Below are 17061 nucleotides of genomic sequence, written 5' to 3' on the forward strand. Positions count from 1 at the left end.
ATATATATATATATATATATATATATATATATTTATGGATAGGTATCATATGCAACTACTGATATGTGTCTATGCATGGGCATTGTTACACTACGGACTCTGTTAAAGTGATAGTAAATGATACTGATGGAAATAGGAAATAAAATGCCCAGTCCAGATGGCATCCCGTATCCACCCCTGTATCCATCCTTATATCCGTCCATTCATCCCAGTGGGTCTCAGTGTGGTGTGTGTAATGGTGAATGTTGGTCTTCAGGCAAAGATGGGCCAGAAAGGAGAAACTAAACAGGTGTGTGTTGTATTGTTTTTTGTCACCTGTGATCTCCATCCCGGCCTCTATCTCTTAACATCCACCTCATAACATTCTTTCTCTCCACTTATCTCCCTCCTTTGCTAATACCTTACATCCTAGGAAGAAAGAAAAAACAGAAGTAAGTCACATTTTGTGCATTTATGGCTGAACATTCCTTAAGTCCACTTTCAATGATTTTAATAACAATCCCTAACATAAGACATTCACAAAAACACAGTAATTGTAGTTCACCTCAAAGACTACAGAATACCCAAGACGTGTCACTCGTATAGTTTTGAATGGGGAAAAATGCAACGCTCAATATGGCTGCTCAATCGCAGGAAGCCCCGCCTTCTGAATGAAAGAGCCAATCGCTAATCGGTAAAGTCAGTGCGTCACTGCAGCTGCCTTTAGAAGTCCCGGTTGCTATAGAAACAGTCAGAGCTCTGAGATGCTCGCTTATGACTGCGCATGCGCACTGGCTGATCTAGCCTGAAAATATAAGCTTTTTAAAACGCTATTTGAGCAAAAGTAACAACATTTATGTCACAGTTGTTGTCAGATTTCTTTGGTGATTTCAAATATGAAATTTAATCGTATGCTTAGTGAACAGTTTTGGAGAATTTGATGTTTCCCCATTCAAAGATATAGGAGTTGCACTTGCATGCCCGAGAGGCGTTTCAAAGATGGCCGCCGAGTGACATGACTTGTCTTAAAAGGACTTTGTTCACCTCCAGAGAAGTGACTCAACGCGGCTGATGATTTCAGAGAGGTCAAAGGGGAGGGGCATGTCAGGATCTTCATTACTCCAATAGGGTTGGTCGGCAGGTGCTTCCTCAGCAGCCAAGGCCTGTGCCAGGCTTGACTGGCATCTATTGGGACACAAAAGGAATCAACAGCTTTATAAAGGCACAAAGTTTAAATCTGACAGACACAATACAAAGATTTTAAATGAGTGAATGAATAAATAATTATTTAGAATATGTTCAGATTCTCATTCAAAAGTTTGGGGTCAATAAGATGTATTTTTCTTTTTAAGAAATTAATATCTGTATTTAGCAAGGACACATAAAATCGGAAGTAAAGACATTAACAATGTTACAAAAAGAAAACTAAATAATGCTGCTCTTTTGATCACGGTTCCCACAAAGATAGTAAGCAGCACAACAGTTTGCAACATTGATAATAATAAGAAATGCTTTTTGAGCAGCAAATCAGCATATTAGAATGATTTCTGAAGGATCATGTGACACTGAAGAATGGAGTAATGACTGTTGAAAAATCAGCTTTGCCATCACAGGAATACATTATATTAAATATATTCAAATAGAAAACAGTTATTTCACATATCTTTCATAAACATTAAAAAAAAAATTATAATAAAATGACTGACTACCAACATTTTTGAACGGTAGTATATTTACACTGAAAATTTATTTGCAGTGTAAAACTGATGCGAAAACAGCCCCAGGTTACTGCATGTGCTTTCCAGGGAGTGTGTGAATAGTTCATTTCGCCATAAACACACAAAGAAGTGTGTGTTTGTCTAGGGGCAGTTCACACACTCGTTTCCTGATTTCTTTACGACACACAATAACCTGCCCTAATGACATGTTTATAACGAAACGAAGGACTGCACAGCTTTAGTGTGTGTGTGTGTGTGCTTTCAAGTGAGTGTGTGTTCAAGTGTGTGTGGTATGGCATCATCCCCTTGCTCTTCCTTTGAACGAAGCCTCAGGAATGCACTTCTGCAATCCTACAAGAGTAAGCAGTGTAAATCACTTTCTAAACACACCTGGCCAGTGCTGATTAATATCTCAATCATGTACACCTGGGCAGGTGAAGCCTGTGGCTTTAATTCCACAGTAACTTTGAATCAGAATCAGAATGAGCTTTATTGCCAGGTATGTTTACACATACGAGGAATTTGTTTTCGTGACAGAAGCTTCCACAGTGTAACAGAATGACAGTGACAGAACAAAAAACACAGATAATAAAAAACAGAACAAGTAAATAAGGAATAAAAATATAGAAATTGACAGTTGTATGTGCAGTTACATTACAATAGACAGTTTTTGTATGTACAGGTATTGTATATTATGTGCAAATTTGAGGTGTAGACTGAGTATGAATATACAGACAGTGTGGTTTTTACAAGAATATGACAATATAGCTTCTCGTAAATATGACAATGCTGGGTGTGTTAGTGAGAATGTGCAGCATCTCTGTTTGTGTGTGTGTGTGTGTGTGGGGGGGGGGGGCACACAGCTTGCTATCATTATGAATCAAAAATAATATAAAACAGGAGCGTGAACTTTTAACTTCACATCAACAGAAATCCAAGGGTATGTATAACTGGCTCAGTAAAGGGAATGTTTTATATCATCAGCAGTTAGTTTATGGTAGTGAATAGGCATAAATAGTTAGGGCAAAGGGGATTTCAACATATACCAATATACTAGTTCAAACGTTTGGGGTCAGTATTTCTTAAAGAAATTAATAATTTTATTCAGCAAGGATACATTAAATTTGATAAAATCAAAAGTGACAAAGGCATTTTTAGTGTTCTAAAAGACCTAAATTTAAAATACATGCTGTTATTTTACACTATTAATTCAAGAATCCTGAAAAAGATGTAGCACTGTTTCCGCAAAAAACATTAAGCAGCAAAACTGTTTTGATAATAAATTAGAAATGTTTTTTGAGCACCAAATTAGCATATTAGAATGATTTCTGAAGGACATTGTGACACTGAAGACTGAAGTAATGGCTGCTGAAAATTCAGCTTTCACAATATCAGTGCTTTTTTAACTGCATGTTTGATCAAATACACGTAGCTTTGCCTAGCATATGAGTATTTATTTTTATTTCAAAAAGTCTGAAAAATACTTTGAGACTTGGGGCGTGGATTCTTTGGACTTGAGCTAGTAAGCAACAACCTAGCAACAATCCAGAACAGCCTAGCAACTGCATAGCAACACCCTGACAACCACGAGTATTTATTTTTATTTCAAAAAGTCTGAAAAATACTTTGAGACTTGGGGCGTGGATTCTTTGGACTTGAGGCTAGTAAGCAACAACCTAGCAACAATCCAGAACAGCCTAGCAACTGCATAGCAACACCCTGACAACCATCCACAACACTCATTACGGTGTAGAGGTTTGCATCACTCAAATTTGCTTAAAAAATGTAAAAATAATTATTTTTCCAATTTAGTTCAGTGCCATTAGTGGTGAAGAACTGACACATTTCACCTTTAATACAGGGACAACCACTCTCCTCACAAACATACAAAGCTCTCCCACAAACACTTGTCTCAAGCAATCACAGCCTACAGTAAACACTCATCGTCCTCCACTTGAAGACTGCAGCGGTGCCCTGAGGAGGCCTGTGTTATAGATGAGTCTGTGCTGTCTGGTGGTCAGAGGACATCCCCTCTCTGACACTATTTGTGGTTATATATTTTGTAAGGGCCACTTAATGGTGGAGTGGCTCTCCTGTTAAGTGCTGTCTCTCCAACTGCACCGGCCACATGAGAGGCTGCATTACATGCCGAGGGTGGAATTAGCATATAGCGCTTCAATATATCATCCTCATACTGCATCAGGGCTTGACAATAACATCCGTTAACATGCGCTAAGTACCCTAATGTAGCACATCAGTTCATAAATAATATGAGAGCTCGTTCTATACGCACGCGCGTGTGTGTTTAAACTCTCTCATCATTTACTAAATTATTGGAAGAGACAGAGAATAGGGAACTGAAGTAAATGGACTGTGGTGAAAGAGACCGCAAGCACACAAATGAATGCTAGCCATAAAGATCCACATAAACATACACACTTAGAGGGATTGTTTGCACAAAAGTAAACATTTTGGCATCATTTACACACTCTTATGTTGCGCCAAACCTGTAAACGACAGGTGGAACACAAAAAGAGATATTTAACAGAATGTCCAAGCTGCTAACTAACAATAAACAACATTAATTGACCTTAAGATACAATTTCACTATAAAGATATATATATATATATATATATATATATATATATAATATAAACTACTGCTTAAAAGTTTGGGGTCAGTATTTTTTTTTAGCAAGGACACATTACATTGATCAAAAGTGTCAGTAAAGACATTTCATAATGTTACAAAAAATTCTAATTTAAATAAATGCTGTTCTTTTGAGCTTTCCATATATCAAAGCTTCCTGTTCAAGAAACAACTGTTTTATAGCTGTGATAAGAAATTTCTTGAGCAGCAAATCTGCATATAAGAGTGATCTCTTTTCCATACAATGAATGTAAATGGGGACCAGGAACTGTTTAACTCCAAAGAGGACAATGCGGCAGCAGAAAATCATAACATTATAACATATGACAGTATTGCATTAAGAAGAGACAAAACTTTTAACTCTTCTATTACTCACGAAATATCTTACTTGACAGCCGTGGTCACCATTCACTTCCTTTTGTGTTCCATGGAAAACATAAGTCATAAGGGTTTCCAAAGACAAGATGAAGATGGTGAATAAATGATGACAGGATTTTTCTTTTAATATCATACAGCATTATTTGTGGTTAGAATAAACATAAATTCAGTCAGATATTACAGGGATAGTTTACCTAAAAATGAAAATTCTGTCATCATTTACTCACACTCAAGTTGTTTCTTTATTTTGTTGAGCACAAAAGAAAATATTCTTGAAAGAATGTTGGTAACTAAATAGTTGTTGGTAGCCACTGACTTCCATAGTATGGAAAAAAACACTACTGAAGTCAATGGTTACCGTCAACTGTCTGGTTACCAACATTCTTTGGAACAACTTGAGGGTGAGTAATGATGACAGAATTTTCATTTTTGGGTGAACTATCTCTTTACATTGAATCACCTCCGAATCATAAATGTGCATAACTGAATCATTTAGGTTAAAGAAATTAACATAAACATATGCAACCCTTCACCATGTGAATCCATATTCCATGATTCCGTGGTTAAGAGTAAAGACACAAAGTGTGTGTGTGGACTGTTGGAAGTATATTTGGAAGTGTATGCCAACCATCCATACAGATTAACCTCTGCGAGATGCAGTCTACCTCTCCCATCTGACCCGCGCTCAGGAGAGATCGACGTTACAATCACTCATTTCAATTTTCTCTGAAACCCTATAACCCAACAGCCAGGCCTGCTGGAATTGTGAGCTAATGTGGAGGGAAGGAGATCTATCACCTCAGTTCTTCTGGGGGGCAGCTCACATACTCCCACCCGACACATTCGGCGCACTTGAACTTCGACTTGGTCCGCGAACAATGCAACGCACACACGTACACCTGGCCTCCCAGCTGAAACTAACCACTTTAGCTAAAGTGAGTGTTAATTATGGACAGGCAAAGCAGTCAATAAAAGGTTAATGCAGAAGGCAGTGGATAAATTCCTTTAAGCATTGCATCACTAGGCCATCTCCGGGCGGCACGCAAGGCTCTCTCTGTGTCTGATCAATACATTTTACTGTAATGTTCTCTGCATCGATTTCCCTCGCTCTCTGAATCCTCCTCCAACTGAGATAAACTAGAGGAGAGGGGGAGTGAAAAGCAAGAACGAACTGATAAATGAAATGATTAAAACCTCTTTTCAGTTGGACTTTCCCTCTCTTTGACATATCGCTGTGGTTTATAGCACAGCGCAGGACTTCAGCTCCAAGGTTGTACATTACCTGCCCCCCACTCTTAAAGGGAGTAAAATGCCCTTATTAGACAACATCAGAGTTTCTGCCCACCACCATTACGCTGATAGATGTAGGGCTAAAATGCTGGGTACACAGACAGGAGACAATGCTAATTGCATTAGCCCACCAGGAGATCATTTACAACCATACAGCTACAAATGGGCCTGTTTGATAAGGACATTACGGTGATGTTAGCCTGTGTGCTATCCTGTATCTGCATGCGATAAACATTATTTGTACAACAGCATGTCTGTACGAAGTCTGTGGTTTGTATACGCCTGCTGTGAAATTTACAGGTATTTGATGGTGTTACTCATACGGGGTGAAATTTTTTTTATTCATTTCACGTGCACAGGTGTTAAGGGTGTGTGTGTAGTTTTATGATTTTTGGCAGTGATTGGCCCTGTTCAGAGAATGCCATCAAACGAGTCATGCAAAAACAAGCGAGTTGATCATAAATCACGATTTGGCTCTAAGGCCCATGCAAGCAATCACATCTCCAATATAAGAGTACGAACAAGCACACTGATAACATCTTCAACAGACTCTTCAGACAGTCTCATTTAAAACTATAAAAAGGTTTTTTTTTTTTCCTATTGTTTCTGAACAGAGCTGGAGACAAATTTAAGATTAAATCAAATGAACTGGTAAAGTTTGAATTGGGTAGTGAGTACTAAACTAAGTTAAATGTATTGATCTATTTAAGACTGAATAAATCTGAACGGACATTATTTGTCGATGAGTTTTAGGAACAATAACAATTGAGTTTCATCAAATTTCCCTCTTAACTGAAATAAAAATAAAACTAACATTAAAAGGGAAAAACTTAAACTGAACTAGTCTAGAATCCATTTTCAAGACTCCACAATAAAATAAAATAAACTCTGGAAGTAAGTAAATAAATAAATACAAAATCTTAGTAAGCATGTCTAAGTGTGTGTGCGGGTGGGCGAGTATGTGAGTGAATAAGTGACATGCGATTCTTTTAAAAGGCCTAATAAAACTAGCATCGGATCTACCATTTCCCCCAATTAATGGCTATAAAAAAAACAGACCAAAGTAGTTTCCCTCTTTTTCTTTCTTTTGCCACGTGTGTAAGTGGGTTGGGAGACAATGAGCGGAGCCATATTTGGGTGGCAATGAGTCCACCAGAAGCAGGAGGGCTTTAGCATCTGCACGCCAACAGCTCACAGCAGACCACATGAAACAAGCTCTCCCAAGCTCTGCTACAGGACACACAGACACCGCAAGAGAAATTTGGGACACACCCCACCAGCACACCTTTACTCAGACGCGCTCGTTTGATGTGGTGAGAGTGGGTGTCTGGGTCCTAAACCAACCAGATGACATGAAAAACACACACACACACACATGTACACACAGTGGTTGCCTCTAAACGGTTCTCATAATTGGGGTAATAAAAAAGGGGCTAAAGTCTTAAGCTGATTGCAAAGGAGGCCACTGCTGTCTCTGAACTCTCAAAACCAGGTGGACATCTATTAGCCTGTTAACACTGTAACAAATTATCCCACACGCCCCTCCGATCGCCCCCCTCAGGCATCATGAAAGAATGCAGCCAGATGTCAACACCAGCACCGGTTTACAGCTCACATGACACACCACTACGCACAGAGACAGGTTGTAATAAGGAGGAGTGTGTGAAGAGGGCAACAGTCAAGTCTGAAGTCATTTGTCTGTCAGTCAGCTCTGTTAAATGGCACTTGAATGAAGCTGCATGGGTCTCAGTGTCCTTTTGGATGCTGTCCCACCTGGACTGTGGTCCCTCTGGGTGTCATCAAGGTAAAAACAAATAGTGCTGCCGTAACTTGTGCCCTGACACATCCAACCACTCCATTTTGTCACCTACTGAGGTGACAGTCTGCCACATACAACACTGTGATATTATGGGCCAAAACTAATTAGTGCGTTTGAACAGACACTAGGGTCTATTTTTCACTCTGATGGTGTTTATTTACATGCCTGAATGTAATATGGAGAGACTGGGAGAAGGAAAAGGCTATATATGCGTATGTGTGTGTGTGTGTGTTTGTGTACCTGTTTTTCTATTCTGCCTGAGGGAGTGGAGGTTATGAGGTTCTGAATGTTTGCAGTTTTTCACAGGGGAGTGTTTGAGGGCCAATAAATCTTGGAGTGATCAGGAAGTGGATAACAGCGAGGTTGGGAACACTAACACTGCGTTTAACATGTTAAATGTCTGCCACATGAAAACTGACAAACACACCAGTAAACCGATCAGTCTTATGGATACATAAAAGGACATAACACCTGTATGCATACGTGTCCTGTACGCTCAGCACGACATACACAAGCTTAAGCCCTGTGGGTATCACAGAGTGGAAAGAAATGTGACAAAAAGGCCTGTTGTGACAGATATACTGCAACTTCAGTGACCCACACCTGACCGGAGTCACATGACCAGCGTCCATTGGACATAAAGCCCACATTATCAAAAAGTCTGCTAATTACAGATATGGCAGAGAAAGAAAAAAAATGATTCATAAAGCATGGCATTTAAATTAGTAAATACATCATAATATACAAAATAAGTACAAACTCAAAACCATAATTGATCTTAAAGTAATATTTCAACATATACTAATATTTTTCAAATTTCAAGTTGTATAAATTAACCTTAGATAACCTTAGATATAAATTAACCTTAGATTAATACACTACCGTTCGAAACTTTGTGGTCTTTTTTTTTTTTTTTTTCAAGAAATTAACTTTTATTCAGCATGAACACATTAAACTGATCAAAAGTCACTGTAAAGATAATGTTATAATAATAATAATAATAATAACAATAATAATAATAATAATGGTACATGAGATTTTTATTTCAAACAAATGTTGTTCTTTTGAATGTTCTATTCATCAAAGAATCCTTAAAAGTGTAAAAATATGTTTTCAACATTGATAATTACAAACGTTTCTTGAGCACCAAATCTGTGTTCATTGTATTGTAATCCTGAAATGAGAGCACTTAAAATAACTAAGCAGAAGAACAATGGTGAAATGCATCCTCATAATGAGTTTGAACAACATAGGCTAGTACACACACACACACACACACACCACCACACCACACACACACACACACACACACACACACAAACTAATCCTCACTCACGGAGGTGCACACATTATGCACACTCACACATTTGCATGAAAACAGAACACATGCCTGATCACTAGTACACACACACACACACACACACACACACACACACACACACACACACAATTAAATTGACAAATACAATAACAAAGGATGACGTGAAAGTGATTAGATGATTACAGTGGTGGTAGAAGTGGAAAAAAAAACTTTGGGTGGTGACACCAGCCCTGTATCATTATTTTAGGCTTTGGGTAATGATACCAGCCCTGTATCATTATTCTATTCAAACAGCAAGAATTAATTCATGTCATCTCATTAGGAACAAACAGAGCCATGTTCTAACACAAATGCCACTGTTTGCCAACATTTCCTGGACACACCACTAATATTTCACTTCCGCAAACTCAGGACAGGACAGGTAGGTCTCAGTTACTAAGAAATAGTTACAGTGAGAGAGCCGCAGGTGCTAACTGTCATGTTCTCACAAATGACAGCTGCTAATAAGAACGTGTGAAATAGGACGTGGTACCTGTAAATGGGTTGCTGGAGTAATTTAAGAGTACTGGGTGTGAAACTGACAAAGTTACAAAGTGACAGATAATAGAAAAGGAATTTATTCAAACATGAGCAGCATGCATGCAGTGAATGATCTACATATAATCAGAGTGAAATAAAAAAAATAAAAATCATAAGATCAAATTAAAGAGAACATCCACCAGGTGTTTAAAATCCCGAATCAGCTCCTCCTGCTGTTTGAATAGCGTTTTTGCAGCCTATTAAGTAAATAGTGTAATTAAAACAGTGTGGCATTTAAAAACCTGTGAACTGCCAACAATTTGTTTAAGGGAGAGGTCAGACCGAGCAGGCCCCTCGGGCACTGCAACGAGCAGGTAGCAGAATCACAGACATAGGTAATGCATGGAGGACGTGTGTTTACACAGTGAGTGCGTGTAAGAGACAGAAAAAGGGAAGCAAAATTAAGAGAGCAAATTAAATAGCAAATTTTCTGTGCATGCATGTGTGTGTTCGTTTAAAAGGATGTGTTCTAGCTGTAAGAGGGAGGTGGTGTGTGTGTGTGTGTGTACCTGGTATTTATCACGTTATGGGAAGCAAATGTCCCCACAAGGATAGTAATACTAGTAAATTTTGACCTTGTGGGGACATTTTTGAGGTCCCCATGAGGAAACAAGCTTATAAATCATACAGAATGAGTTTTTTTGAGAAAGTAAAAATGCACAAAGTTTCCTGTAAGGGGTAGGATGAAGCACCGTAGTTAAAGTGATAGGTAAACACATGCTTGACAGAATCAAACAGGTTATCTTTGTTGTGAATGGATATTTCCCATCCATTGATATTAAGAAATTGATTTGCTGTGTAACGTACCCAGCCCTTTGTCTACACCGTCTGAGCTTTACTAACGTCAACACGCAAACGAAAAGCCACAATGAGGGTTTACAGAAGCCTTTGTGTTTTTGCAGTGAACTCATACCTTAAGGACTAACAGAGACATTGAGACTAAAGAGCACATGAACAATTGATCTGGAGAAGGTTCTTAAAGAGGACAATGGGAATGTTCCAATTCAAACAGAAGTTTCTATAGAGCACAATAGCAGGATAAACATGTGAGACTTGTCTCAGTGTCCAGTAAAACTCTTGTAATGCAATACAAAAGTAGCGAATCAGGACAAATACAAAGAAAATATCTATAAGTCATGTTCAAAATTGTTTAGAGGTTTTTTTTTTTATCTTTTGGTCCACTTATAAAAGGTTAATCATAATTGTTTTTAAATGACCCTTTCTCTGACCCTTAAATGTGCCACTTTCTGCTGCTTTACCTTCAAAAATTCCACATAAACATCATGTTTGTATGTCTGTGACCATGGGTGGAAAAATGCACATTTACAATCAAATACATCCAAAATAAATAAATAAATAATCATACAATTAAAACTTCATCAACACACAGCTCCACGCAACTTATTTTAAATGATAAAAACGTCAAGAGCTCACACTTGCTAAACTGCTAGCATGTTCTTAAGCACCAGTTATTCTTAGTTTAATAAATTAATTGATCATTTTTAAATAATGCAAGCAAAACTCTGTCAGTGGGTGTATCAAGGAACCAGGATAAAATGTGGTTGCATTTTACTTAGTGATTTCATTGACTCTTTAATGGGCCATTCTCACGGAACACATTTTTGTGTTTAAAATCACAAGAAGCAGGGAAGTTGAAGAGGGAAAAAAAAGTCTAGAAACATGCTTTCTGAGTGCCAGGTTTTTAGATGCCATGCACACCCATCTACTGCATGTTTACATAAAACAATGGAAGAGCAGCGCAAAAACAGCCCCTAAAGTTGTGGTCACATTAGCAAAATTTTAGGTGAAATTTTTCATCCAAAAAGGTAAATTTTCTATTGTCAATAGCGTAGCAATGAATGATGCACAGTTCACACAGAAATCACTTTCAAACCAAGCAACTTTCTGTTGGTCAATATGGTAAATTCACATTACCCTTTTGCCCTCAACCAGTATTCCTGATCGAGTGAATTCCTTTAAAAAAAATTACTGGATTTCAAATCAAAAATATGCAGAACAGCAGTAAATGTGACCACACCTTAACTCAGCATTTTCAGAGACAGTTTCACTTTAACACAATCATGCACTAGCTATTACATTTATAAATGACATAAAAATATGCGCTAGTATGTTATTAACAAACCTGTTCAGCACAAGGGTAACAGGCATAATAATTAATTTAAGTGACACATTGTTATGTCAGGGCAATAATTTGACTGCTTTTTTCTAATTCAAAGAAACCGCATGGGGCTCCCAAATTTATTTATTTATTTTTTTCTCCAATGGCGGTTTCTTAATTCTTTTTGGAGTCAGGACAAAGTTAAAGTTATGAAAATTGTTTTTATAGCACACTGAACTCTTTTTTCTCAAAAGATCAAGCACAATTTGAATCCTCATGATGTGACCTTTATGTTTTTCGAGTATAATTCAGCATCGTTGTGTTTAGCAGCAGTAATTGTTTCCTCTGCTTCATGCGATTCCCATTAAAGCTGCATAAACCACACTGTAATCTTTCTGAACCTCGGTGGATGGCTGTGTTCACCCACAGAGCTCAGCAACGGGGGACGGCGAGATGACCGTCTTAAGGGGTTAACTGCTGATCTGGAAACAGCAGGGTGGATTGCTAAAGGGGCTCAGTTGTTAGACTCGCAGACCCTCACCTGGCCCGAGGCCAGTGTCTGAGAGCAAACAAGCATGAGCCAGACAGCTCAGTCAATCCGAGAGATTACACTCTTCACAACTGTTTAGCCTCTGCACTCCTGGAATGAAAGATCGACACAGAGTACAGAAAGTTATCATCTGTGGCCCTCTGGAGTCTAAAGGCTGTCTGTGAATGAGAAAAGGAAGTAAAGGGACAAAAATGGGCCAGAGAGGAGAAGGAAGAGGAGCATAAAAGAGAGGGGGTTAGCCTCTCAAGAGACTCCCAACATACTCAGTACAACATCAACATGTCACATCCATTCACCCTCCTTTCTGTAAATCTGAGGACCCTGCAGCCTCTTCAGGCCTAATGACTCCTGACTTGCTCCGTCCACCTCCAGCCAGTCACCGCACACGGCTAGAGCAGACAGAAAATCATTCAGCAGCTTGCCTGGATGAATATTTGATAGGGAGAGCGTATTTTTGCCCATGGTGAATAAGAACACAGTATGTGTGCGTATTGTGTGTGCAATGCATCAGCATGGATCTTGCCTTTTATGCAGCTATTTCAAGGAAAATTCCCAGAGATTGTTTTGCGCCCCATAGCTGATAAACATCTTCTAAAGTAACAGTTCCTCTGCAGTTAGCATCAATCAGTGCTATCCATGAAGGTCAAAGGACAAATTTACCATGTTAACCTCATCAGTTAACTCACCTCAACCAATGAAAATCTTTATCTAACCCAGTGCCAAATTGTTTCCCTTGTCAAGAAGCTATAACTGATCTGTTCAGAGCATCTGTTTGTTGTGGCATCTGGTGCAAAGAGTGAGTCATATCTGCAGAGTTAGCCGTTTTACGTCATGAGCGATGTTCGTGTGCTTAGTGTCTTACCTTTAATTGAGCTCTTTAGCCAGGCTTTGGCTGCCTGCCATTATACACACTATAAAACACGGTTTCAATGAAAAACAAACACATGGAATACAATATCCTGTCATTCAATTCTCCACCGGTTTGCCATTTCAGAGCAAGGCATGTGAAGATTTTGTGTCCTCTCCCACGGTATTATTTGTTGCTCTGACACTTATTCAAAGCATCATTATCGAACAAACCCAAAATACCAGGTGAGCCTTTGAGGAGGACAGATAACTTAATTAAAATGAACAGGTTATAACACCACGCTCCCTTCCCCTTTTGTTGTTTAATATGAGAGCGAGCTGAGTGCCAAATTTCTTTCCAATGAAGTGGTTTTGAGGTGGTGAAACGAGCAGGAAATCATAGTGACAGAATTACTGCTGCCACCTGTGACCTCGCTGACGATGCCTTAAGCACATTTACATACAACTGTCCTGGGTTCAAAGTGGATTCGGCCCACCCATTTTGAAAGATTTAATTTATTACAGCATGTATGTTAAAACAGACGGCTGAATTATAGTCTATGAGCAGATTTAACTCTACAAACTCACACCCAACCAAATATAATGATCTTAAATTAAACTAGCATTGAGCATCGTACAACGCAAATCATTTTCGACAAACATTAGTTTTTTTGACAAGACCTAAACCCTAGTCTACACAAATTCCCAAAAGGACCAAATTACTCTTGCTAACATTGCGGCTCGCCTGCTTTTGTTTGGTTCTAATCTAGCAGATCCTACTTTACCACTTGCGTCCTGTTCAACAGGATGCTGAACCCACTGACAAGGCAGGGTGTGATTTATGACAATTAGTTTCTCATGTTGTGAGGTATGAATTGCTGTTAGAGGAAGTGTGGTATATGTATATGTACATTCTTTCATAATAGAGTAAAAGATACATTTTGTCTTAGAAAGAGCTATAAGGATTAGCGCAGAGTAAAGACTGTCCCCTCGTGGTGGATAACAGTCCTGGATGCTACTGACCATGTGTGGCTGGAATGAATATTAGGAATGCATGATGTATTGGTAAATGATCAGTTATGGGATGATATTACAGATTTTTACTGCACATTTCATATAGTGCATGCTCATTTCCACATTTTATCCATTTGTATTACCAGTGGCATCACTAAACACTCAGAAGTTGATTTTCTAAAGTTTAATAAAACTGTTAAATGTAATATTTTAGCAAATCTCAAAATTAATATCCATTTTCATACAGTATATTATAATGTTTTGGTACCTATATTCAACTTAAAAAGAATGATTTGAGTTTTTTTTTTTTTTTAGACAAAATAGTACAGAATTTTTAAATCACCATGAAATAATTAGTATTTTTTTTTTACAAAATTTTCACGTCACAACAGGGAAGAAAAGAAGGTAGCAATTTGTCTCATGTCGACTTTAATATTGGCCAAAAAATAAAAATAGAAAATAAAATAAAATCTAAATGATCAATATTGGCTAAAATTTGAATATTGTTGCATTCCTAATGAATATTTTCATTAAAGAGAAAAAAAAGTAGTGGTCGACCGATATATCGTCCGATATTTGACATTTTTCAAATATCGGCATTGGCCGATAAGTTCGAGGCGGGACTTTTATTTTGACGGCGCAGAGAATGGCAGCGCCTGAGCACAGAGTGCTCACATTCTCCCTCTTGTTCGCTGTCGTCGTTAACAGTTTTGTCTAATACGGATAGAAGTATATCTAATAATCAGATAGAATGGTTAAACAAAGGAATTAAAATGTATACAAAAAATATTATAACGATTGCTTTTATATTATTAGTAATAGAAAGGCATACATTATAATACTTTATCGTTTGCCGTCAGCATTCAGCAAATACGCATTTATATCATTTAAACAAATCTTTCAATGTCTAATGAACATTTAATTTCACAAACCTACGCAAACTTAGTCGGATCCAGTTGTGAGATCTTGTGAAGGGTGCATTTGTATCCTGCATGATCGCGTGTTCTCTGTGTGACGGTCGGTCCTTGTGAATTGAATGTGGACAGGAGGTGAGTTCAGTTTCACTGGAGACGCGCGATCGACAAACTTTAAACTTGTGATTTTAAATTATGCTGCGCTTTATGCATTTACCCACTGCCATATTCATGTCATTTTCACTGTGTGCTGTATGTAAAATGAGCGTTACCTTGGCTTTATTTGAAAAAAATATGATTTCCAATGCACAAAAACTTCCCAGAGTACTGAGTGGCCTGTTGGTTACAGTGTTTCCTTCTTAAATATTTATTTAAGATTGTGAAAATCTTTTTATTTTATTGTGAAAAATACTTTGTCATCTAAAGTATAAGTATGTTTATTTTACACATAAATTTTTTGAATCCATTTTCAAATGATTTCAAATGTCTTAAATATTAATTAAAATACATAAAATTATATCAGCCATCGGCCACCCTGCTTTCCAAGATATCGGCATCGGTTGTCAAAAAAACAATATCGGTCGACCACTAAAAAAAAGGCCAGCCAACATCAACAACCAATCATAAGCTGCAAAAAGCATGAACATGCTGCCTCTCAAATGACTATTAGCGTCTGTTGTTATCTGAAACATTGTTTTGTGAAATAACCTAATATGGACCACCTCTAGAGACAAAAGCTAAACAAATCACACAAATATGGCAATGCTAAAACAGACTTGATCACTTGATGACGCTACTTCGCTCTGTGGCTAACCCGAAGGAGAGGAGATTTATAGAGAATGCTGGAGGGCAGCTACAGGGAAGGAGACATGATGTGGGTGGCTCCCCATGGCACCCTGCCCCATGGTCCTCTCCTGTGGGCACTGCCTGTCCACCCCACACATCACTCACGCCTCAAATACAGCACACACAGCTAACCGCACCCCATGAGACGTGGGAGTACATTGTCTGATCGCTGTTCACAGCACTGAACAGATACAAATGGTTTATCCATGTAGCTCTGTGGACCCCAGTACCTCTCTCGGTCTCTCTGGCATTCACCTGACAGGGCTGAGCGACAGGCGTGCAAATCTGCAGAGGCTGGATTTAATGCTCTAAAAAGCACACGGGCCACCGCTACCATCCTACCTTTAATCAGAGAGAACGAGAGAGAAAGACAGGCCAGGGTTATGCTCAAATCTCAGACTAGGGGAGCGACATGAACAACAGATGCTCTTACAAACCAAAACAGGAACAAGGAGTCAACACAAGGGAATCGCACACACTCTCTCCGATTGGAACAGCGGCATCCTCTGAGTCGCTCTCATGTCGAACAGGCAGTAAAAGGCAAGTTCAACTCAGTTCTCTGATGCCTCTGGGTGAGGCCCAAATGGTCTCTGGTAAATTATTGTAAGCGTAATACAATTTAGAGGCTGTAAACCGAGAAACTAGTTAGCAGAAACGTCCCACATGCTGTAGCAACAACAGTGAGTCAGATAAGATGCATGATATATTGGTACATTATCAGTTATGAGCCAGTATTACAGATTGTCCGTTAATGCATATTTTATATATAACACATGCTCATTTCCCCTATTTTTACAATTAGATTACCTTTGCCATCACTAAACACTCACAAGTTAATCTCTAAAAACATTAATAATTTCATAACACCGTTAAATATAATCTTCAGCTGATCTCAAAATGAATATCCATTTTGTCATACTGTACATTATAATGTTGTGATGCCTAAATTCATTTGTAGTATTTAAAGGTGCATTCAGTAGTTTGGTGCTAATTTAAAAGGTTTTACATTAAAAAAAAGGATTGTGTTTTTGTGAAGAC

At 38.3% G+C, this 17061-nt stretch overlaps 1 protein-coding gene across 2 annotated transcripts in view; it reads right to left on the minus strand.

Moving 5' to 3' along the window:
- Nucleotides 1–17061, minus strand: part of LOC107657113 (alpha-ketoglutarate-dependent dioxygenase FTO-like) — a 189365-nt gene that overhangs the window by 29538 nt on the left and 142766 nt on the right. Inside the window, exons 9-10 of one of the 2 annotated variants that reach the window (XM_016445123.1) lie at nucleotides 1024–1164; nucleotides 22–408 (exon numbers count right to left, since the gene is read on the minus strand). The exons of the other annotated variant lie outside the window; for it this stretch is intronic. Coding sequence (XP_016300609.1) covers nucleotides 402–408; nucleotides 1024–1164 — 148 coding nt within the window. The 3' untranslated portion in view covers nucleotides 22–401. Of the gene's footprint in view, nucleotides 1–21; nucleotides 409–1023; nucleotides 1165–17061 lie in introns of those variants that run through there. 2 annotated transcript variants of the gene reach the window in all.

The sequence above is a fragment of the Sinocyclocheilus anshuiensis genome, unplaced genomic scaffold, assembly GCF_001515605.1.
Source record: "Sinocyclocheilus anshuiensis isolate Anshui unplaced genomic scaffold, SAMN03320099.WGS_v1.1 scaffold944, whole genome shotgun sequence".
NCBI classification, from domain to species: Eukaryota; Metazoa; Chordata; class Actinopteri; order Cypriniformes; family Cyprinidae; genus Sinocyclocheilus; species Sinocyclocheilus anshuiensis.